The sequence below is a fragment of the Drosophila yakuba genome, chromosome 3L (genome assembly GCF_016746365.2).
Source record: "Drosophila yakuba strain Tai18E2 chromosome 3L, Prin_Dyak_Tai18E2_2.1, whole genome shotgun sequence".
Classification (NCBI taxonomy): Eukaryota; Metazoa; Arthropoda; class Insecta; order Diptera; family Drosophilidae; genus Drosophila; species Drosophila yakuba.
The window spans coordinates 16576895-16600634 of NC_052529.2; the positions used below are offsets into that span (position 1 = coordinate 16576895).

Sequence of the window (23740 nt, forward strand, 5' to 3'; positions counted from 1 at the left end):
AAGAGCGAAACTGTCAGCGAAACAACTGCCCGAAATAAATAAAGAGGCCAGTAACTTGTTTATTAAATCCCGACAGGATGTCCTCCTCGCCAGGCGCCGCCCAGCGCCAAACGGCCACCCACCCAAAACAGTCAACCACCTAACGACTGAGCCACCAAACCACCAAGCCACTCAACCACTCAAAGTCGCAGACTAAAATATAAATGTCGACGCTCGGGTTGTTGTCTCGTCGTTGTCGACGTCGTCGCAGCGCCTAAAAAAATGAAAAAAAAAATGAGTGTGTTGTAGGTGTAGGGAGTGTGCCGCCCGCTGAGTGGTAGGGATTTCAGGGAGGGAATGGGTTTTCCAGGAGGCAGACAAATAACCGTCTATTGACACGAACGCCAGACGGAGCCCCCGGTACTGGGAAGCGTCTGAATGCCACTCCCCACCACACTACACCCATCTACACCACACACACCACACACACCACCCACAGTCCTTGGGCGCCTTGGGTGCCCCCTTCTGCGGGCACCTACTTCCTTTTCTTGGCAAAAAGGGAAAACAGAGTGGAGAACGAACGAAAAAGAGAAAATATAAAACCCAGACAGGACCCAGCGAGGAGTCGAGGCGGCCTGCTCCTTTTCGCTGCTCGTTTTTGTTTTCAAAAGTTTCCGAATGCGAATGCGGCGAAGCCAAGTCAGACGGGCGGGTCAATAAATTTTGCGTGTGGAAATGGTGCGCTCAAGGTCAAAAGGATATTCGCCTTGCTGCGTCTGTGTGTGTGCGTGTGTGTGTAGGAAATGTTCGCCGTATATGTGTGCATGTATTTAGGCTCCGTCTGCCTAACTGTGCGCTTGTGTTGGTGTTTCGGGCCGCAGACAAAATGACTGCTCACACTCCTTTCCTTTCCGTTTGTCGGCCATTTTGCTGTGCGTGATAAAGTGTGTGTGTGCGAGTGTGTGAGTGTGCCTCTGTGTGTGTGTGGGAGAGTAGGTGTGTGTGCGTGCGGCAGACAAAGAGCCGACTGCGTGGGTATGGGCTTTGGGTTTTGGGTTTTTGGTTCGCATCGGGCTTTCCGGCAACCTTGAACTTGAACAATTCGGCTGAAGTTCAGGCTGTAGGCGAGGCGCTAAATTTTGGCTCCTGCGCCCATCAGCCACCCACTTTTGCGATGCACAGAGCAAAAAACTTGATATAGGTTTTAAAGTAGAGATGTAAAGTCTTTAGTATGGTGTTCTGTTATTTTATTTTATTTTCACAAAATGGGAAAAACGAAATAATAAATTTATCAAATAAATTATTATTAAGTAATGCCAGTGCAATTCAAAGTCATATTTAAAAAGTATATAAAAGAAAAAATGTTTCTGCAGCTCAAAAGGATTTTATCTTGAGAATATTTGATTGCATACTTTGAGGCGCCCATATATTTGTAGCTGACTTGAGATTTGGAATTTATTTTATTTAAAAACGATTTTTAAATAACTGAACTTATAGCTTCTAGAAGATTGGGATTTCTTGTGCTGTCTTAAAATATTTCTATTTAGAGACTGAAATAAATATCTGTTTTTGGCAACCTGACAGTGGCTCAGTAATATACCAGAAATATGAGCGATTAGTGCCATATATTTTCTTCGACTGAGTTCGAATTTTTTGCTTGAGCAGCCGAAGGACGAGAAGGTCCTGTCGCTGCCCTTTTTTCGTTTGGTGGATGCCCCGACTGGGTTCAAGCGCCGCACGGCCCAAGCATTGAACTCTCGATTTCAAGGATACACCAACGCCCCGACTCGGATTCAGATACAAATACAGATACAGATACATATACAGTAACAGATACAGATACAGATACAGATACAGATACAGATTCTGAGGCGGATTGGAAGTCGGATCCGCAAGCCAGGCGGTGGCAGTCATTGAAATGCTGAAATGCTGAAATGCTAGAGCCGTTGACATTGCGAGCGGTCGTCAACGCTACCGACGCGTCGTAGACGGGCTAAGATTGTTCACTTTGCAGCGAGTTCAGCGCCGGTCCAAGGTTCTTTTGCGGCGGCCACAGTCAGCTCCCAAACCCCAACTCCCCCCCAAAAAAAACCCCTTCCAAATTGCCCCAGCAGCCCCATCTCGTGGGCCTCTCTGCGAGTCAGACTTTGCGACTCGCTATTAATGTCAAGGGGTTCCACACGACCAAGCCGCCGTTTCTGTTCTTTTTGTTGGCATTAGATTTGAAAAGTGCGTTAGTTTCTGCGTTTCTGCGTTACAATCCGCTCACTCGAGGGATGGGTGTTGTGGGAAAATCGCTGGCTGCGATCTATTCAATTGACATGGCTTGATTGCCAGCCAAGAATTCTATTTGATGGGTGATAATTTCAGCAATTCATTTACAAGTGCTCGGCTTGCATGTCTATTTGCGTTTCGATTGTTGGCCACAATTAGAGAATAATTGTTAGTTTTGATGTCGACATTAAATAATAAACGCTGGTTATTCATTTTTCATAATTTGGTGCTATGTAGTTGGAAATTATGCTTCTTGGCAGCTGATTAATCGTTTATCTTTACGATAAACCTTATGAATGGAGGTAAAAATGCATTTCTTGTTTCAGTATACAGTAAATGTTTATACAACTTGTATTCTTCACAATTCCAAGTTTATTATCTTATTTAGTAGAGATTTTTTGGCTTCCTTAAAATGATTAATTTGGTATTTATTTATATTTTAAAAACTGAATAAATTACAAGTCTCTTTAAATAATTTCTTATCCATTTGCTCATCAGTTTTGTTTATGCATTTCATGAAGCTGTACATCATATGCAACTTAATTTTGCATTTCACTTGTTTTGCAGTTTCCCAGCCCATCGAAATTTCACTTTCTTTGCATTGCAATTGCAATTTCAGTTGCAATTGCCATTATAATTTCAGTTGCAGATTCAGTTTCACTTTCGGCCAAATTCGCCATCCCTGGCAGCACTTAGCCAGATTATTTATTTGACTACTCCGGCTGACATTTTGTGTTCTACGACTGCCAGCGTTTCGTTTTAGCCACTGCTCATGGCTCATGGCTAAAGCTCAGTGCACGCATTTCTTGGCTGCCTTTCGGCTTTGCATTTGGATTTGGATTTGGATTGCCAATTTGAATTTGAATTTCAAATCATGCTGCTGCTGCTGCGTTTTTTACTTCTATTTTGTCGCTTTTTTTTTTTATAAATGTGCGTTGTTATAACCAAATCAGGATTTCTGCGTGCCCCGGCCAGCGAGCAAAGCGTCTAACAACAATTACAACAATTACAGCGACGCAGGCAGCAACAGCGGCAACAACAACTGCAGCAGCAACACAACACAGCGACAACTGCAACAACAGCAGCAACAGAAACAACTAACGATGTCAGGGGCGTTCATTTGTCCATTGCCAGCCAGCAAACGAACTGAACCGAACCGAACGGGCCGAGCACGTCACTGTCACCAGCGACAACCCCCCACTTGCACCCCACTGCCACCCCACTTGCCACTGCCCACCCCCAAAGGCCCCCACCCCACCTCGCAACAGCCCCCCTTTCGCCCCCAAATTTGAGTGCCAAACGTTGCAGTTGCCACTGCAAAATGCACTTTTCAATTTTGTTGATTGCTTTGCCATTTGTTGTTGCTGTTGCTGTTGCGTTTCCTCATCTAAAGGGTACTTTAGTTATGATCTTAAGTTTGTCATCCTGATTCTGGAAATTTATTTAGGAAGGCTGAAGCTTATGTAAGCTATAAATTATTATTATAATAATTTATAATTAATTTTAAAGAAATACCCTTGTATTTAGCATGCATATTTTAACATTTACTATCTTGTGCACATAAAGATTTAACTTTTAGTAGATCTAATACTTTTTAATAACGATACAAGTATATGATAGATTATAGATTCACCAGCACTGCTTATAAATAGCCTTCCATTAGATGATATTCTTAGAACATTTTGATATTAGCATACTTGTGATTGCTTTGTCTTGCGTTATTTATAAATCGCAATCTATTATTATGATGTTGGAGAGCTCAACGAAATGGAAACCGTTTGAAGCAAGTTTGGCACATTTCAAGCAAGAGTATATAGTCTTCGGCTTGACGAAGCTAACTTCCTTTCTTGTTACTGTTGTGTTTTCCCATTTTTTGTTTTATTTTTTTAAATGTGTATATTTGTTTTGCGACTTATCTAAATGCGCTGCTGTTGTTGCTGCTGCTTTTGCGGTACGCATTGCAGGTTGACCGCCGAGTTCAAGTTTTAACGGATATCGCTTAGTTGTTGCTGTTAGCCGCTGCTAATGTCGTTGTTGTTGTAGTTTTTGTTGTTGTTGTTGTTGTTGTTGTTGCTGCTGTTGCTGGTGTGTTCTCGTTTTTTGGCAGGAGCCTCGCCTTAGCCTCGTTATATAAGCGGCATTATGGCTCCGCGCTCTTTTGTGCTGCCAATGAAGTCATTTCAGTCGAGCGCCATTTTCTCGAGCTGCAGATTGATTAATGGTCCAGTGGCACTTTTGAGCTCACAGATGGAAGCGCTTAATTAGTTTTTGGAACGGTCTTAAATACTTAAAGATAAATGCGCTAGAAGTGGGCCTGAAAACTCAAATTTAAGAGGTCCTAACACTGACAGTCTTGGCTTAGTATTAAATGTACTTCCTAACAATCTAAAATGTAAATATTCATTGTTTCAATTATATGATAGTCGTATTATTATTATTATACTTTTATTATTTTGCAAGCATCTCAGTTTATCCGCTTGATTATTCCAAAACAATTCCCCCATCGAAATGGCATTGTGAAATCTTCACTCGCAGGACTTCCCCCTCAGGCGTTGCATACATAAGCGCCCCCATTACATATTAATCAGATTCAATATAAAGCACACACACTACTACTATGCCGCCCCAATTCCCCCCCTTCACTGTCCTAATTGCACTGTAACCCATTAACACAGCGGCAACCAGTTCGGCATCCCTATTGTCTGTTTCTGTGTGTTTCTGGGAGCCATAGAAAGGGGGCCGGCTACGGATTTTCACCTTCACCTCATCAGGCACAAAAACAACGGCCGCCGCATCGGAAAAGCGCGAGTGAAGAGCGGGGAAAACAATGATGCAGTGGCACAAAGATGGGGCAAGCAGATGCAGCTTCTGCATTTGTGCATTTTCTCTGCGATTTATGCTCAGCGAATGGCGACAGGGAAAACACTTGAAGTGTTCTCGCGTTGAACTGGAAAATTTCAATTTATATGTGTGATAAATTATATTATGTGATATATGATACCATAATAATGGCAAATAACATAGAGCACATTATTTACATACGAATGATAGGCAACTTGTAAAAATATTTATGACTTTTACTGCTTTCTTTACTGCTGCAAAATGTAGTTAAGCATTGAAAGCAGCAGTGCAATTTTTAAGAACTTTGCTAGTTCTTGAAACTTTTCTATTTATATTGACTTCTGTATAAAGAAGATAAGATTTATTATCAGAATTTGTGTTTATAGCCATAAAACGGTTTATGTTCCTATTGAGAAGGTGAAAATTGGAATACTTTTGAGCAGTAAAAGATATAAATGTGTTGTAAGCAAGGAATTCTCTATAAATTTAGATACATTTTAGATAGGTGCATGCATCTTTCATAGACTCAATGCCCTAGCTTTAGGCGCTCTGGGTCTTCGAGACCGTCCCTGAACTAAAACGGGCTGCGGATCCAGTTTGCGCTGGGCCTTTGATTGCATTAGAGCGTGTGCCGCCCGTCGCATCTCGTTAGCAGGCAGAAATGAAAACAAAAGCAGCAACAGCAACAGCAGCAGCAACATCGCCAACTGATGATGATACAACCTTACAAAATTCTCAGTCGCAGACTGCGGTGCGATCCAAACCCCCCAACCCCCCAGCTCCCCCTCCATCCGCACCACCCGCTCTTGCCCATCGCAACGACTTTGAATGTTTAGCGCTGAACTTGTCTTGCACACAACCACAGATGCAGTTCGCGCGAGAGAGCGAGAGCGGGAGGCGCAGAGAGATAGACGGCGAGATAGAGATAGACAGAGTGGGGGGGCCAAGCAAAAGCAAACAGCAAGAGAGAGAGGCGGAGAGGGAGAGAGGGAGGCAACGAGAGAGAGCGCGACAAACACAGCGATAGCTTTATTTTTGCCGTAGCGTGTGTGGTATGCAGCCTTGAATTAGTTCGCTGCACCCGCCCGTACATACACACAAACAAGCAAACGCACACACGGCGCATATCAATACAAGCGAACCCCACACACTCGCACACATGCACACGCACACATGGGAAGCAGTGCCATATAAGCAGTTCGCAGTGTGCGAAAGCTCTGAGTTGCGCTGCTCTGCTCTCTGCTGCTTTGCTCCCCTTTTGCAATGCTCGACGATCCCCCCCCCCCCCGCCACCCAAAGCCCCTCCCCCTGCAATCCACCCAACACCCCATGCCATCCCATTCCATCCCAATCGAAATCGAAATCGTAGAAGGAAAGAATCTACTGCGGCGCTATAAAGCACACATACCAACACACATTCTGTGAGCACACGAACATGGGGCATCCGAGTTGTCGCTTCTTGTTTGCATATCCCATTTTCCGACTTTTCAAACGGATTGCTTGCTGCCCAGCACAGCAACTTGCTGATCGATTCCCCAATTTCCCCATTTACTTGATGCCAAGCTGAGCTTCTTAGGATTAGAAAGGTGTTGTAGAAGAAATCAAAACCTTTTAAGTTTATGCAGATAGTCTTTTAAGAGAAAATCTTAATGATTAGTCAAAATTATGTTGATGATGAATGGGAAATTAGTTTTTCTACGATTGATTTGCTCAGTGTGGCAATGGCGCCAATATGTTGATCATTCAGGATAAGTATACTATCCTTTTGTGTAATTAATTTAAAATACTTTAAAGTTGAGTAGTGTTTTCCATTTCAAGACCGCTAAATGAATTTTTTTTCTAATACATATATGTATATATACATATATATAACTATAATATAATAAATATTTAATTACCCTTTTCTAATCGATTGGGATAGTTATGCTTTAGCCAAGAAGTTATGTTCTCCTAGGTAATCCCTAGAATGATATAATATGTTATAGATTTAATATCTTCTTCTTCAATAACTTTCCAGTAATTTACTCTTTAGATAATAAAAATCGAAGTTCTTGTTTCTTCAATATGACATACATTGAGCAACATACTGAATTTAATATAAACATGTCATAATGTTTCTTATTAAATGGGTTCCACACTTAGAGTCGCCTGTTCATGTCATGTCGTGGTATTTTGAGGAATGCCATTTCAATATCCTCCCCAACTAAACAGCACGTCAGATTTTCGCATTTTCCGATTGATCGTGGTGCTGCCCCTAATTATTTCCTCCTGTCAGTGCCACGCCCCCACCACTGCACACAATCCGTCATCTGGTGCGTCTAGCCTTCTGATCGCGCCGACACACATCGGAATCGAAGCACTATATACTATATACATATACTATATATGTATACTAGTACATATCTATGTGTAATTGTGGCAGCGGATATGCATGTCTCTTTCCACTCTCCTTTTCGCTGCGGCGACTGCGAATTAGCGAGTGTCGGGAAATGGGGGAAAATAAGCGGAAAACCGTCTCGCATCGTATGTGTGTCATAAATGCAAGCTACTAATTGGCTGTGCCATGGCGAATGGAAAGCACTTTTCAGCAGGAAAAGCCGAATATGTTTTCATGTTATCCTGCGATACAATCCTTGCAAAGAAAGAACTTCCATGTAGAAGAGAAAATAATGAAATGTACTTATTAGAGCTAAAATTAGTCAACTTTAAGATTTAATATTTGTTAGCTTATAAGTTTGGATGTAGTCTAGATGTAGTTCAGTAGTTTTCCCGCAGGAAAGCGGATTTTCATCCATTGCGTGCTCGTTAAGCGACAACATTGTCTATGCGTAAATAGATTGTTTTGCTGCGCTTGTTGTCTTGTTGTCTTGTTGTATCTCGGTATGCAGATCGACACCCAGACACTTCGACACATGGGGCTTGTCCTTCAAAGCGAATAAACAGATAGCAAACAGCAGTCTGTGAAAAGCGAAAGCGAGCGTTTTATGCGTAAGAGGTAAGAGGTGCACAAGAACAACATCGAAACTGCGAAACTGCAAAACTGCGAGACTGCAAAGCCAAGTGAAACAGCAATGCCATCGGGCACTTCGATTGCAGAAAATATTAGGCGGATGTCTGACTACATTGTGTGCATCTATAATCCGGCCACAGATACACTCTATATACACGCAGATACACAGATACACAGAGATATGTACGTGTGCCCCCATATATTAATATTTATAGGTTGCAGGAACCGCGAACGAGACCAGTGCAAGTTGGTGAATAATCGCGGATATGGAACTGTAGGTACCCCATTTAAATATGGGCATTTATCGATACAATGGGGAAGTCGAGTGGGGCCCTAAATCCCAAGTTACCTGTTGTTGCCGCTGAAAGCCGGAGCTCCAAGCGTCAGCAACATGGCTCACTCCCCACAATGATACATACATATATATGTATAGATAGAGATACGTACATATAGACACTCAGCTGTGTGCATATTTTAGAATGTAATTGTGCATCTGGCCTAGACCTAGAAAAGGAAATTTTGTTGCTATTATTAATTTGCCCGCACTCGTGCATTCGCGTTCGTTTCGCTTGCAGTTCTCAGTTCGCATTTTGCAGTTTGCAGTTTGCAGTTTGCAGTTCGTAGTTTGCAGTTCGCTCGCCAACCAGATACTCTTCCGTCTCTTTCGCTCCGTGTGCCATTTTGTGCGGCACTCATTATTTGCTCTCCTTCCTCGCAAATTAAAAATATGCCTAAGCAAATAAAATGCATTCAATGTGTTTATACATATACATATATATATATGTAGTTGTTTATATGGGAGCACTGCTGTTTGTCCGACTCTTGGCATGCATTTTGTGTCTGTGGGTAATTGTGCGTTAGGTCGCACTGTACAGGGTGCTTTGGGCCAACTTTTTCGCCACTTTTTCTCTATCTGTAACAGGCATCTGTATGGTTTATAGATCAGTGCAGAAATAGCCTGATCATTTTAAGATATTAATGCATGCTTTTAGTTTTTATATCTTGCTCCAAGTATAATTTTTAGGATTTGAGTTAAGAATTATATAATTTGTGTAAAAAGGGGGTCTTATTATCAAATAAAATTTAAATGTGCCGAAATATGCTTAATCTATGATTAGTTTTCCACACTTTTAAACTACTTAATAGGAGATAGAAATGGGAAACTTGTTAACTCAAATTTTAAGTCATAAAAATGGTATTATTTTATGACACTTTATTGCAGTCTGTCTAAATTACCGGAAGCTACTCACTCTTTCGTTTACTTAGTCTACGAGTGATCCTTGATTTTTTCCTTAGAAAGATAGCTTACTGAAAAACCCCCATAACCATAACTCTTGATCAATCAAAGTGCTTATGGCACCTCTTATCCTTACCAATCGCCAACTGCCAGAGGCATTGGCTTCCAAATACACGGCAAGAAACTTCGACGTACTCAGTGGGTACGACAGCAATTGGCTTTAACTGCAATTGCAACTCAACGCAGAACAGCAACAACAAGCAATTTCAATTGAAAAAATGTGTTTTTTTTTTGCGGTTGTTGCGCTACCGTCCGACAAACGGCCATAAACGCAGCTAACCGAGCCACGCCCCCGCCCCCAGCTGCACCGCCCCTTTTGCCACTCGATCGATCGCCGTGTCGCAGCTTCAGCCCGTTGCAACATTTTGCGGTGGCAGCGTTCGATACGCGCCACATTCTATCAACTAAAATGCGAAATTGCAAACAAAGAGTGCACTGGCAGAAAGAGGTAGCTAGTTGATTGTGTAATTAGAATAATATTATTTTATGCGCCTTAAAAGGTATAAAATTAATATATGTAATATAAATAAACATATATTAAAACTATTATATATATTATATATTAAATAGTGTAGATATCTGGTATAAAACGACTATCAAGTACCTCTGTTCAAAAGTAGGCAGCGTAAAATGGAAAGAAATCGTATCCTTTTAGTTAATGGAACTAAAAATATAAAAAATACAGAAAATTTTAAGATTTTTCTATACATTTTATTTAGCTGTTAAACATATTTTCGGAATCAAAGTGTTAGCAACTAGATTTGGAACTAGCTAAAATCTCCGAAAGTATCTGCACTTAAAAAATGAGATCCAATTGCTAGGCTGTTTTTTTTCGAGTGTGCATGAGATCTATGCGAATGGCCCTGATTGGGGGCGATGGCGGGGTGGTCAGGGGGGCGCAGAGGGGAGCAGGGGGCCATGGGGGCCAGGAGAACCCAGTGAACTGCCCGTGGGGTAATGGCGAAGCTAACGACAACTCATTGCGATTCTCGAGTGGCAGCGGCGAGTGCCGGACTCGTCGTCGTGTTCGTAGTTGTTGTAGTTGTTGTAGCTGTTGTAGTTGCAGTTTTAGATGCAATTGCTGCAGTTGTTGTTGTTGCTATTGCTGCTGGCGAACGGAACGGAATGAAAGGGGAGGTAGAACGGGCGGGGGGAAGGGGAGGCACGCATGTTGTCCATGTCCCCATTCGAGTCAAGTGACGTGTTATCTGTCGCCTTCTCTCAGAACTTTGACTTCTATCGGTTGAATGTCGTTGCAGTCGTCGGCGTTGCCGTTGCTGTTGCAATTGCAAAATTTTACGCTGCTGCAGCGCTGCTTTTGTTGCTCTGCCTGCTTTTGCTATTTGCGATTTGCTGCTGGCTATGATCGACGATGCCAATCGATCTCACTGGGGCTACCGTGTTGGCAGCAGACTCTGTCCGCCCGTCTGCCACTTCACTCCCCTCGCAGCAGCACCCCCCTTGGCACTCCCACACTCCAAAGTGCGCCACAGTGCGCCCCGTTTCAATGTCAGTGTGTCTATTATGCGCCATTATGATTGGTATTATTAGCGGCATGCCATGGAAAATGAAAACTGCCAACTGGCAGCAGCAGCGGCAGCGGCAACACTTTCCCTCTCGTTGCTTTCCATTTGCAGCAACAACTTCATCATCACCGGCATCTGCAAGAAAATCACAGCAGCATCCAAATCAGCTTGCTGCCACTGCAACTTGCAGCTTGCAACTGAACTGGCTGCTATGCAGTAATTATTGCACGATCAATTTGCCGGCCATCCATGTCGGTGGCAACTTTCCTTTGGCAACATATTAATAAGACCAGATTATCGCTAACTGGGTGGGGCAACTAAGTGGATGGAGGTGGCACATCCAGAAACAACCTACGCCAATTGAGCACGTTTCAATTTAAATATGTTTAAATATTTAATAAATTTAAAATATATAAATCATTTAAAATCATGCTAAATGATTCGTTGACCTTTTTGGCAACTGCAACACTTTATTTACAGCATATCACAGGCAACTTAATTTGTTTTGATTGCAACCTACCTCAATTCTTGATTGCAGTTGCACTATTTCGTGTTTTTTTTTTGCTAAACTGACCTGCCGCAATTCCTTTTCAATTATTTCATTTGCCATTGCCTAGCCCAACATTTGTTTGCGTTGAAAACCTTATTTGTTGTTAACTTATTTGCACATACCGTAACTTAGTTCCAACGTAGTTCAACTTATATCTATAATATAGGTGTGGTTAAACTTAACCTTATACATTCACTTTAAGTCAGTTAGAAATAAGAAAAATAGCTTAAAAGAGTTTAATTAATTGAGAATATAAGTAATGTGCTTGAAAATACCACAAATGAACAAAAGAACAAAGTATCATTAGGAAGTTCTATTTAGAAGTTCTAATTAGGAATTTAGACAAATATTTCAAACACATTATTATTAAGGAACTTAAAACTGGCGAGTCTCTGGAACGTAATATCTCGTAGTAGACACTACTGATAAGATACATTTCCATTTCCATTTCCCTGCGACCCTCGTGCAATTCTAGTAGCAGTCACTACTAGCGAATCGTCTGGCGGATGAGCGGTTGCAGTCGACGCTGTCGTTGGCTGCGCTGCTTCCGTCGCCGTCGTCATGTACGCCCCAACCCCAACCGCTGCCCCCCTCCCCTACCCCTCCCCTGACCAAAGCCCCGTACCGCCTTGCCTCTAACGCCGCTGCCCCAATGGCTGCGGTTGACGGCCGTACAGTTAGACGGACGTTTGCTTTGCTTGCGTTTACAACACACGGACACACTCACACTCACACACTAGTATACACTCACACACACACGCAGACAAAGTGCATTATAATGGCATTGAAAATCGTTTTCAATAAAACACGTAAACAAACAACAAATACCGAAAAGCCAAATGAAAATAAAACGCACGAAAACACAGCAAATGCAAATGCAAAAGCAAAGGCAAACGCAACAAAAAGGCAATCTTTGTATCTATAAGATACAAAGCAGAGGCGGCTTTGAGTTTGCACTTTTAGTTAATAGTTTTTATAGGCGAGCTCGTTGTATTTTCCACTTTTCGATGGTAATCAACGTCTGATAATGTGTGAGAATTTCGCTTGCGACTTATGTTGCACTTGTTGGCTTGTGAAAATGTTACTTTTTGCTGCAATTCCCGCTTGGTTGGCTGCTTTCGATTATAAGTATGAATTATTTGGTTTTTCTTCTTGTTTTATTTTCTGTGTGTGTGTGTGTGTGGTTTTTTTTTTTGGGAATTTTCCAGTCGAAATGCTCTTTTGAATTCACGTTCGTATCTGGCGGACTCACAATAGGTTGAACTTGAAAACGGCCGTTGTAGTTGTTGTTGCCGTTTGTTATTGTGCAGTTTAATCAACTTTTGTGTGTTTGGCGACTGACACTGAGCGAGACAACGAATCCGGAGCGACAGAGACGGCAGACGGCAGACGGCGGACGGGAGACTTCGAGAAAAGTGTTTCCATTGAATTTCAATATTCATTAGAAGCCGACCATCTACGGGCGTTTCGCACTGGGAAGGATTTGGATGCAGTGGCTCGGGGTGATGCGGGGTCAATTGGTGGACTTGTGGACAAGGTTGCGGATATGCAGCGGGGGCAATCGAAAATGCACTTAGAGAATTGTTTTGGAAAGCAATGTGACCCTTTAAAGTGACTCAAATAATGAAGTTTTTATATGAGGCTTATAATAATAAAGAAATTCTAATATACATACAGTTAAAGGGGCTTTATATAGACTATTCGTATTCGTTTTGTTATTGTAGTGTAAAGGATTGGGTACTATTCGAATTCATCATCTTCTAACAGTGTTTGGTTCTAAGCAGAATATATTTAAAAGTGTGTATTTCTAAGCAGAATATACTACTAAGATACACTTTACATATGCATCAGAGGAACGGCAATGAAAATAAGCAGTCAAACAAAGTTCCCTTTTCAGAAAAGCAAAGATACTACAAAGTTATCTTTTAGGTTCATTAACAAATTGATTGGCAGCCTCTTTTTTGGTCAACCACTGCACCGAGTTGACACTTCAGATCAACTGTCTGATCGGCGAAAGTAAAATTCAAATTGATAGCTTTCGGAAATCAATCGAAAATCGAGCAACCAACTCTCGGCACTCCAACGCGACTTGTTAATTAAAATAAATACTTTCCGCCACGGACGTGGACGTTGCAGTTAGTGCATGATTGTGCCAAAAAAAAATCAAATATAATGTAAACAAAATAAGCCAAAAGAAAGGAAAATAATAGAGAAGAGAAGAAAATCGGCGAATGTGAAACTGTTGGCCATTCCACATGTGGCCATTCAGCTGCGTTTTCTTTTCGCTTTTCCTTTGCTTTTCTGCATACGCTCGTTGCATGACCAAGAAGTCAGTTACTCAGTTACTCAGTTAGTCAGTCAGTGTTACCTGATCCGATCCAAGACGAACCAAGGCGATCCATCGGATGCATCGAACAGCCGAGCGATGACGATGCCAAAAGCGTCCTACTAAGACACTTTTACCCGGCCACCACTGCCAACTGGCAACTGCCAACTGGCAACTGGTAACTGGCAACTGGTTTTCTGGTCTTGCCTTGCTCTTGGCCAAAAGCAAAACACCGAGCCATGCCGTGTGCAATGTGCAATGTGCAGCATTAGAAATTGGCCAGCAGATCGATGCTTGGCTTCACACGGCCAAGCAGAGCCAGCGAGGAAAACCATACGAAATTCACTTTCATTATGAATGGCCAAATGGCCAAATGGCCGAATGCTCAAATGCTCGAATGGCGCTGCATACAAATGCGATTCGCGATCGCTGACTATTGCAGTGGCTTGTGGCTTGTGGCTTGGTCATCCAACCTGGTGGCCAGCTCCAAATCATGGCTTTTCCTTTCTCTCACATCTGCGATTGCCTCCGCTTTTTTACCACTTTGCCTCCTGCTGCCGCTAATTGACGGCAGCATTCAGTGGGCCAAGTTCGCTGTGGCCAAGTTGACAGCGCTTATGATCTGATCAGCTAATCGAGTTGGGGAGTCGGGGGAACACGATTACAGATAAGCCACATTTATTTGGCAGTCAAATATGGGAAAATCTTTTTTAATATTAAATTATATACAAATAATTTAATCTTTGCAACACTTTCTTGTTCTAACTTAAAGTAGTGATTTTTAACTAAGAATAGTAAAGCATTTGAAATTTTATATCTTTTATTATATCTTTTATTAACATTTTTAATCCTTTTACATCAAATTGCATACAAATAATTTAATCTTTTGAACATTTTCTTGTTTAATGAGTGATGGTTAACTGCATTTGATATATTACATCTTTTTCTTTTTACTTAAATTCTGATTTTATTAACATTTTTAATCCTTTTTAATATCAAATTATATACAAATAATTTCATCTTTGCCACACTTTCACGTTCTGACTTTAAATTAGTGATTATTAACTGATAATAGTAAACATTATTTTACATATTTTCCTTCATTTTGCTTAAATACTGATTTTATTAACATTTATAAAACATTGAATACAAAGATTTTTTAATATCTTTTTAACACATTCTTGTTTTGACATAAGTGACTGATTCTTAACTGAGAATAGAACTGCATTATTTTAAATTGTATGTCTTTTTCTTCTTATAAATAATTTCATCTTATTGAAATTAATTAACTAAGAATAGTATAGCATTACATTCTATATATATATTTTCTTTTTACTACAATTCTAATTTATTTTCCTCATCAAAGAAAATGTCCTGTTCTTCATTACACCGATAAAGTTAAAGACAATGCCAGTTAAGCTTTACGCGCAATGCATTTCTATGGTTCCCCTCGAGCTGCTTCCCAAAGAACCCGATCTGGAGATACCATCCGTATCCGCATCCCCATTACGTCCGATCTTCAGCTGTTCCATTAGTTTTCATGACGCTGCCCCGAGGGCCTGTCTACATGGACCTGCATGTGGCACTCAGCTGGAGCCCATTATGCTTGCCACATCAAATCAAATGGCCAACTGCGCAGAGCATAGATGTTGCATGTTGCTGCTGTTGGCTGATGTTGTTGTTGTTGCTGTTTGTGTTGCTGTTGCTGTTGCCGCTGCCATTTAGCGCAATTGACGGCAGGTCCCAGGCCAAGACAGACTGCAATTGGAAGTCGCCAACTAACACATTTCAGGTCTTTAGCTGCAACATCAGCTTCAACTTCAACTTCAGTTTCAGTTTCAACTTCCCTCCGTGCCCCATCGATTGGCCTGCTTTTTGCTGCGCGTTTCCATTTCGCATTTTCGCTTTCATTTTCTTTTTCTTGCCAAGCGAAATATTTTCGTGTTTTTTTTTGTGTTGTTGCTGTAGTTTTTCTCTATTTTTATAAGCGAGAAAATCGAAAGTTTTTCCCCAGACCATAATGCAAAAAGAAAGTGCAAGTGCAGCAGCTGAAGCCGAAATGGCAAAATGGCGGGACTTGAGGGGGTGGCTGGGTGGCTCGCAGAAAGGAAAAGCAAAACAATGCCAATGGGGCGTATGAGCAACTTGTTTTCGGGCCAAAATGTAGGATGAATGCCATTGTTTTGCGGCTGACGACAACGACAACGACGAGTTTTTCCAGCTACCACTTGGAGTTTTCCATGCTGCCGCTGTCGATGTTGTTGTGCCATTTTCGTTGTCAAGTGCAAGTGCAGCTAGCTGGGTTTGCTGGTCAAATGAGCAGTAAAACAGTTAAGGCAGTTACTGCGATGGCCAACAGCGGAATACTGTTGCATGCAGCACAATCAGCAATTTCCTTTCGTCTGGTGTGTCTGGTCTGTCTGGCGCTTTCGATTTCGTTTAATTAAAACGCATAAAAGTTGACTCCAGCTTGGATGTAGATGTCATTGCCTAGGATGGAATGGGATTGGATGGAATGGGATGGGATGGGATTTTAGATGGCCACCGCCAAACAACAATCTCTCGTTATTGGCAGTGACAGACAGGCAGCGAAAAACAGTGGTTTTCATACCATTGACATTGGCTGGTAGAAACTGCCAGCATCAGCGCCAAAAACTTGTCATCATCATCACAATTCTTAATCACGATGAGAAGTCTGATCTTTTTGCAGTGTTCTTCGCCATGTGTTTAGCATGTGGCTGCTTCTTGTACGTCACTTCAATAACAAGTTAAGAACTCGCACGCCTAAGTCGCCGTCAAGGTGCTGGTTTACTGCTAAATAAGTTGACACTTGTAATGGCCGCTTTACATGCAAATTAAACAAGCACATTACTCATACGCCCCGTGGCCGCCGCCGCCATTAAAGATGAAGCGGTGTGCAGTTGCGGCTGCTTTTGGCTTCTGCGGTCTGAGTGCAGAATTCTTTTTTGCTTCTGCTGATGGTCAAGAGCATGCTGCACCTATTGTGGTTTTATTTTCGCCAATTTGCTGGCTCACGGCTGAAAACAATGATGGGGAAACAATTGAAACAATTGAAACTGGCTGAAGGCTTCGGCTGCGGAGTGATAATGAAAAAGCGCTGAATTGAGATGTTTCTGGTTGTTGCTTTAATTTTCTGCACCAAAGGTGAATGCCATTTAAACATGTGTTCAATGTTTTCACTCTTTCTCTTGGCGACTGTGGAAACTTCCTGAAGATTTGTAGAAAGCTTCGAACGTAAACCGAATATGCAATTCGTTTCGATTTCAAAGTGCACTAAAGACTCAATAGAGCTCAGGCTTATAAAAAAGAATTAATGCTTGTATGTGACTCATCAGTTCATTTAAGCCATCTATAGATTGCTCTCCAATTCATCAGAAAACGCTCTTTGACAATGTAAGTTTCCCATCAAGTCGAGCATTAAAGTTCCGTGCGACAACAGGTCACGAGTTTGCACTTGATATCGGGTATCCATCAGACTGCAGCATCTTCCTAATCTCGTCAAGCATCAAAGTCGCAATCATCAATTCGGCGACATTATAAACGTCGCTCGTTTAACCCACAGACTCCCTCTGTGGAATCCCATCCCACTTTTCCTGGAGAGACAAAGAGACTATACGGACAATTTTCGGCAAGATTACGAGCTATGAACAAAGACCTGCCCCCACTTCCCCTCCCCCCAAGTGAAGCTGTAACAATTACAAAGTCTGCTCTGCTTCTACTTCTCCACTGAGCCAAAAATATAAACAAATGAACAGGGAATTAGAAAGCAAGTTAAAGGATGGATTTTAACCGCAACCACAACAAATTAAACTTAGTAAACTAAAACATCTTTAGTATCTTAGATATTTATATCATAGTATCTTTTAAGGTAGACTTTTTTAACCACTCATCGATTAAGTTATTAATTATACAAATATGCAGTATAAAGATAATGACTTCAAACTTTTCGGGTATATATAGGTATGTAAAAGATAGCTCGATTACTTAAGATCAACATATCCAGTTGACTGCAACTGTGGGATGGCATTTCGCCTTGTGTACTTAGAATGATTTGGTTCGAAAGCGAGGAGGAGCAGCAGGTTTTGTCGCCATCGTAATCTGGCGATGGGGGAGGATGGGGAGACGCGGTGATTGCGATTCTGTTTCTGATTCTGTTTCTGTTCCAGCTTTTAGCTCCAGTCTGCAGGTTAGTCAGTCAAGTCGGTTTGTCAGTTAGCCGCTGGGTCGTTCGGTTCGGTGGAGTGACAAGCTCCACACCACAACACTCCACTCCACACCAGTGCGACAAAATTCGGTGATTCGGTGGGTTTGAGTGCACGGCGCGTGTATTAGATGATATGAGGTCATTCACTGCTGTTTACAACGAACACCGAACACCGAAAACCGAAAACCTCGTCTCGCCAACGCTGCTCCACTGCTTTTCTCTGCGCTGCTTTGTTGCCGAAATTTCTGGATGACGCTGCGCTCAATATAGCATATACAATATACAATATACAGTTGGTTTGTCTGGTGTGCGTTGGTGTGTGTTGGTGTGCGTTGGTGGGGCTGTGCTGAAAGCTATACCCGAACCGAAACCCCAAACTGTTGCCCTGCTTATACATTTCCGACATCCTCCTTGCCCATTGTCCGCCTGTCTGGCGGTAGGTGGCGCTTGTGCTGTCGTCCAGCTTAGCACAGTGGCGCCAGGATCATTTGCTTCCGTCGTCGTCGAAATGTTGGGAATCTACATTTGGCGTTCTTATCTAATAAAAATGTGTATTAAATTCTTTGGTAAAGCTAGTCGTAATATATTTAACCCTTTTTATTTGTTTAGCTTTGGCTTAAAATTGAAATTTTTTAACGCCTTAACTCCTTTATCACGCAACGTTTATTACCACACAAGATACAATTATCTCTGGCTTATTACTTCAGCATACTTAACTGCATTAGCTGCCTTAGCAGATTAGAACGCATGCCGATGCTTATCTTTGATGCAAGCTATTGCTTATCTCCAGCGCGTTGATTAGTTTCCATGCGAATCAACCAGTGTGCAGCATTTGTCGTTAGCTGTTCAATGACTTCTGTTGAAACATGAATCGACTACACAGTCAGCACCCAAACCAAGTCCAAGCCGCCCATTCCGAGTCCGAAGGAGTCAAGGAGCCGTGGCCACGCAGCAGCAGAGGTGGAAGCTTCCAGCAGGCGGAGGCACCAGAGCCACCTAATGCGCTTCCTCTTCAACAAATTCTTTTACGACTGGCTGTCTGTCTGTCTCTCTGTCTCAGTCCCCTCGCTTGGCTGTTTCTTCTGGCAAAGGAGCCGTCGGCGGCAGTCTAACCCCAAACATTTCCCCCAGATCCATTCTTCTACTAGTCCCAAACCCTCGCCTTTGTTGCTAAATCTTACACGGAAAGAAATTGCACTGGTTTGCAAGGAATATACATAAAATTTTTTATAAATTACTTGCACCTTGCATTTGCTACGTCTTATAATATTTTTCGAAAACACTTAAGCCTATTAAATATCTAACTTCTAATAATATTATAATAATATTAATATCTAGTAGTTGGTAATAATCCGCACAAAGTATTCTTGGTTAAATTTCTTTTTTTTGTCCTTAAATATATTACATATATGTAAATATTCTGGGAACATTATTATCAGATTCGTTTCACTTTGATTTATGCAAGGAAATACTATTAAATGAATATATTGCACAAGTTCACATTAAAATTCTAATCTTATAGCTGGTTTCTGTGAGTGCACCCTTAGTTGTGGGTACATTGGACTCATTTCACACACACACTCTTGCACTTGGACGGGCTCACAGACAAAGAGCTATTGCAAAAGTATGTCTGTGTCGACGTCGCCTCATTTAGCTTCTCCTTCTTCTGCCTTCTGCCTGCTGCCTGCCGCCTCCTTTTCCGCCCCCTGCACCATGCCCCCTAAAATGTGCCGACCCACCCCCCTTGCGTCTACGCCCTCGCTGTTTCTAAAAACAAAACTCTTCCTTCTGCCGCTCCTCCGTCTTCTTCTTCTTCTTCTACATTGCCGTCTACTTGCTCTGCTTCCTTTATTTGCAACATACATTATATGCCAACGGAGGGAAGGAGCGGGAGAGAGCGAGCTTCCTTCCCGCTCACACACTTGAATTGCAATCGGCAAAGTAAATGGAAAGGCCCCCAACAACACTAAGCAAACGGAAAGTGAAAATTTGCTCCACTGACAGACAGCAAAAAGAGAGTGAGAGCGAGTTAGAGAGCGAGAGAGAGTGCTGCTGGCGCTCTCACAAAGGCAGAGAGCAGCGCTTACATACACTTGCATTGAGTCATAATCGTGTCGATTGCAGCAGCGACGTCCACTCTCCTGCACCCCCTTCCCGTGCAGCCACCCAATCTGCTCCCCCTCGTCCTTCGCCCCTTTTCGCTCTTCCCCATTTTCAGTTCCTCTCCGCCTTGCAAAAACATAGACCAGATGATCGCTTAGCCCTTTTGACGGGGCCTGACCCATTTGGCGAGCCACCGATAGCCTTCTCCAGAGAATCGCGGAGAAGAAGAGAGGACGCGATGAAGGAGCGGAAGAAAGGGAGGGGGAGCAGTGGAGCCCTGAGAGTGGAGAGCACTGGGTCTGGGTCGCTGGCTGGTGGATTGTTGTGTTACTTTTAGTTTTAATCGCTCGCAATGTGCAATGATCTTAAAGGGGAAATAATCAGCCTTTGTTGGGGCATCGGAAAAAATGCCGTAATCCCTTAATGAAAATTAAGATCATCATATTTCTTAACTTAGGTTTATATATATTAAAGAGGTTTATCTATTTATCACATATATGACATGCTGACTTTATTATTTTAATCTTAATTATTTAAAAACTTTATTGGGAATTTGTTATGAAAATGTCTAGAATATTCATCTTGGGTCACTGATAACTCTCAACTTTAGTGCCTGGATATGGAGGAGTTTCCAGAGACTTCGGATAGTTTTCTGTCTGGGGTATTGTAAAACTTTTGTTTTTTACAAAAACTGTCAATGGAAATAAATTCCTACTCTTATATACACACACTACATTTAAGTAAATCCTTAAAATGTTTCAAATTAATTATGCATTCAATTAAGTCCCAGAAGCGGCAATGCATTTTTCCCTGTGCAGTTAAAAGTAATCCTAACTTGACAACATTCTTGAGGGACTTGCTACTGTGGATGCCCCCCGTTCCCGCCGCCATCCCCACTCCGGGGGCACCACCAAAATCCCCCCGAGAATTGCATGCAAATGCGCATGTGGCACACAAATCCCCCAAACATGCACACACACACACACCGATGCAACAGCGGGGCGGTGGGGGTTAAGAGGAAGACGCGGCAGAGAGAGCTCCAAACATTTGCGCTCTCTCTCCCCCTCCTCCCCTGCATTTCCCGCGCTATTACGTTTGTTTGCCATTTTTGCGCTCTCTCGCAACGTTTTTCGCAATACCAGCGGCAGCGCAGCAGCGGCAGCAACGTCGTGCCGTCGATTCAGTCGTTCAGTCGGCGTATGCGAGTCGAGCGAGCGAGCCCCATTCAGTCCGCCGATTTGGCTCTTTTGCACCTGTGCAAGTGTGTGTTTCTCCCGCGGTGCGTGCGTCCGTGTGACTGTGTGTGTGCGTGAGCGTGAGCGAGGAACTGGTGCACTGGTATTGGGGCATCGGTGAGTGGGGCGCGCGCGCGCTTTTGCTGTCGCAGCATCGCAGTCGACGTCGCAGCCGGCGTTGACGTCGAAGCCGACGTTTGTTGTTCGGTGTTTGCGCCTAACAAACACTCGCAGCGGTTTTTGTGCTGACTTTAGATTTTAGTTTTGCTGATACCGTAAGAGATAAATGACGTGCCGCGGCGAGCGACGAATTAGCGGCCCAAAACAGAGTAAAACTCAACAGCCAAAACACACACAGAATACCAGAGAAACAGAAGCAAGCAACAAGCAAATGTTTGACCCGCGGGAAAACAAAATGTAATAGCTAATATAGCAAAATGTGTTTAAGTTTAAGCGAGGCAGTTAGCATATAAAACGTCCACAATTAGTGCAAAAAATTTCAAAACCTGATCAATTTTCGAAATCAAACAAATACCTCAAGCGTAAAGAAGTAACAATAAACCAACAAGCAAACAAGCAAACAAACAAACAAACAAGCAACGAACCGAGTGCAAAAACGTAGTGCAATTCTTATACCAAGAAAATTAGAAGCCCCAAAAAAACAGACATAAGAATCATGTCTAGAGTGTAGAACGTTGCGTATACGCAATATCGCCAAACCCATTAACGCAGACATCACGCATACGCCGCGTCGTGCAAAATGATTATGGTGCAACATTTGGTGGCCGCCTCGGCGCACAACTTCGCCAGCCAGGCGGCGACATCGCTTGTCAATGTGCCCAGCTCCAGCTCCAGCTCCAGCTCTAGTTCCAGTTCGAGTTCCTCCTCCTCGCTGTCTCTGTCATCATCATCCTCCAGCTCCTCGCTGTCCTCGGCCACGCCCACGCCAGTGGCCTCGCCCGTGACGCCTACATCTCCACCGCCGGCAGCTGCCGCACCTGCAGAAGCCTCGCCGCCAGCAGGAGCCGAGTTGCAGGAGGATGAGCAGCAGCTGAAGACTCGAGAGGATCCCACTTTGAAAGACCAAGATAAGCAGGAGAAGTCGCGGCAGGAGAAGAAGGAGCCGGAACAGGTTAATGGAGAGGAACCAGGTGCCATAGTTGATACCGAGTCAGTGTTGGCGCGGCAAAGTCCAAGTCCAGTTGCGTCCACCAAAGTCACCGAGTCACTAGAAGAGATTTCCCACAAATCGCCTCCCGCTCCCGAGGAGGAAGAGGAGTCCGAGTCCGTAGCCTCGGACTGTCGCGAGTTCAAAGTGCTCTATAATCACCTAAGGCAGCAGCAGCAACACCACCACTCTCCCTCCTCCTCGCCAGACAAGACGCGCAGCACCCTGGACGATGTGTCCAAGATCCTCTGGGAGCGAAAGCAGCAGCTGCAGCGCAGCTCAGTGATCACCGCAGCACCCACTCTGCAGCAGCAGCAGCACCAGCATCAGCACGAGCACGAGCACCAGCACCAGCAGCCCATGAGCGACATCGAAGACGAGGAGACGCTGGAGGATGTGGATGACGCGGATGCGGACGTGGAAGCGGATGCCGAGGACGAGGAGCTGCTGGAGCAGTACCAGAACGGCTACGACTCCCCGCTGGATCTGTCGCTGGGCGGAGCCACCAGTGCAGCCGCCTCAGCTGCCGCTGCCGCCTCGGCGGCCAGTCGCCGACGGGGACGCACTTACTCCGGCACGGAATCCGACGACTCCGCGCAGTGCGAGCGGGCGAGGATGCGCCTCAAGCCGGAACGCAAGGCGGAGAGGTCGGCGGCCTACAAGAAGAGCTTGATGAAGCGATATTGTAAGTGGCGCACTTTTAAACTAAAACGTTTTGATAAAGAAAATGTATAATTAATCAATTCTGTTAGTTCAATGAAAACCCTTTTGTTGGAATCCTTGAAATGCTAGGGAAAAGGAGAATCAACTGATTGAAACAATTAGTATCATCTTTGATATATTTTCATATTTTTACGTAATCAAATATTGAAAGGCAATGTGCATTCTATCTAACACATATATTTATTTATTAAAATAAGTGAAATATATGTATGTTATGATATGTACATACGTAACTAAGAAAATAGGTTGTTAATGCCTCAAAATATGTTGTAGAAATATATTTTTAGAATGGGGTTAACATTTTCCCAGTAACCGTTCTACTTGAAATTTTAATGCAGATTATATTTTTTGTATACTACTAATTTAAATGGAAGAAATCCCATTTGGAGGAATTTCCATTGAATTCCGCCCCGATTTCTGGTGACTATTAATTTTTGTTTTTGTACAAACGGGCCTTTAAGTGGCAATGAATCAGCCGCGAAA

At 43.0% G+C, this 23740-nt stretch overlaps 1 protein-coding gene across 2 annotated transcripts in view; it reads left to right on the forward strand.

Annotated features, from left to right (window-relative positions):
* Nucleotides 1-23740, forward strand: part of LOC6534308 (ecdysone-induced protein 74EF) — a 62893-nt gene that overhangs the window by 24320 nt on the left and 14833 nt on the right. The window contains exon 1 of one of the 2 annotated variants that reach the window (XM_015195072.3): nucleotides 21305-23219. The exons of the other annotated variant lie outside the window; for it this stretch is intronic. Within the exon in view, the coding sequence (XP_015050558.1) occupies nucleotides 22127-23219 (1093 nt within the window). The 5' untranslated portion in view covers nucleotides 21305-22126. Of the gene's footprint in view, nucleotides 1-21304; nucleotides 23220-23740 lie in introns of those variants that run through there. 2 annotated transcript variants of the gene reach the window in all.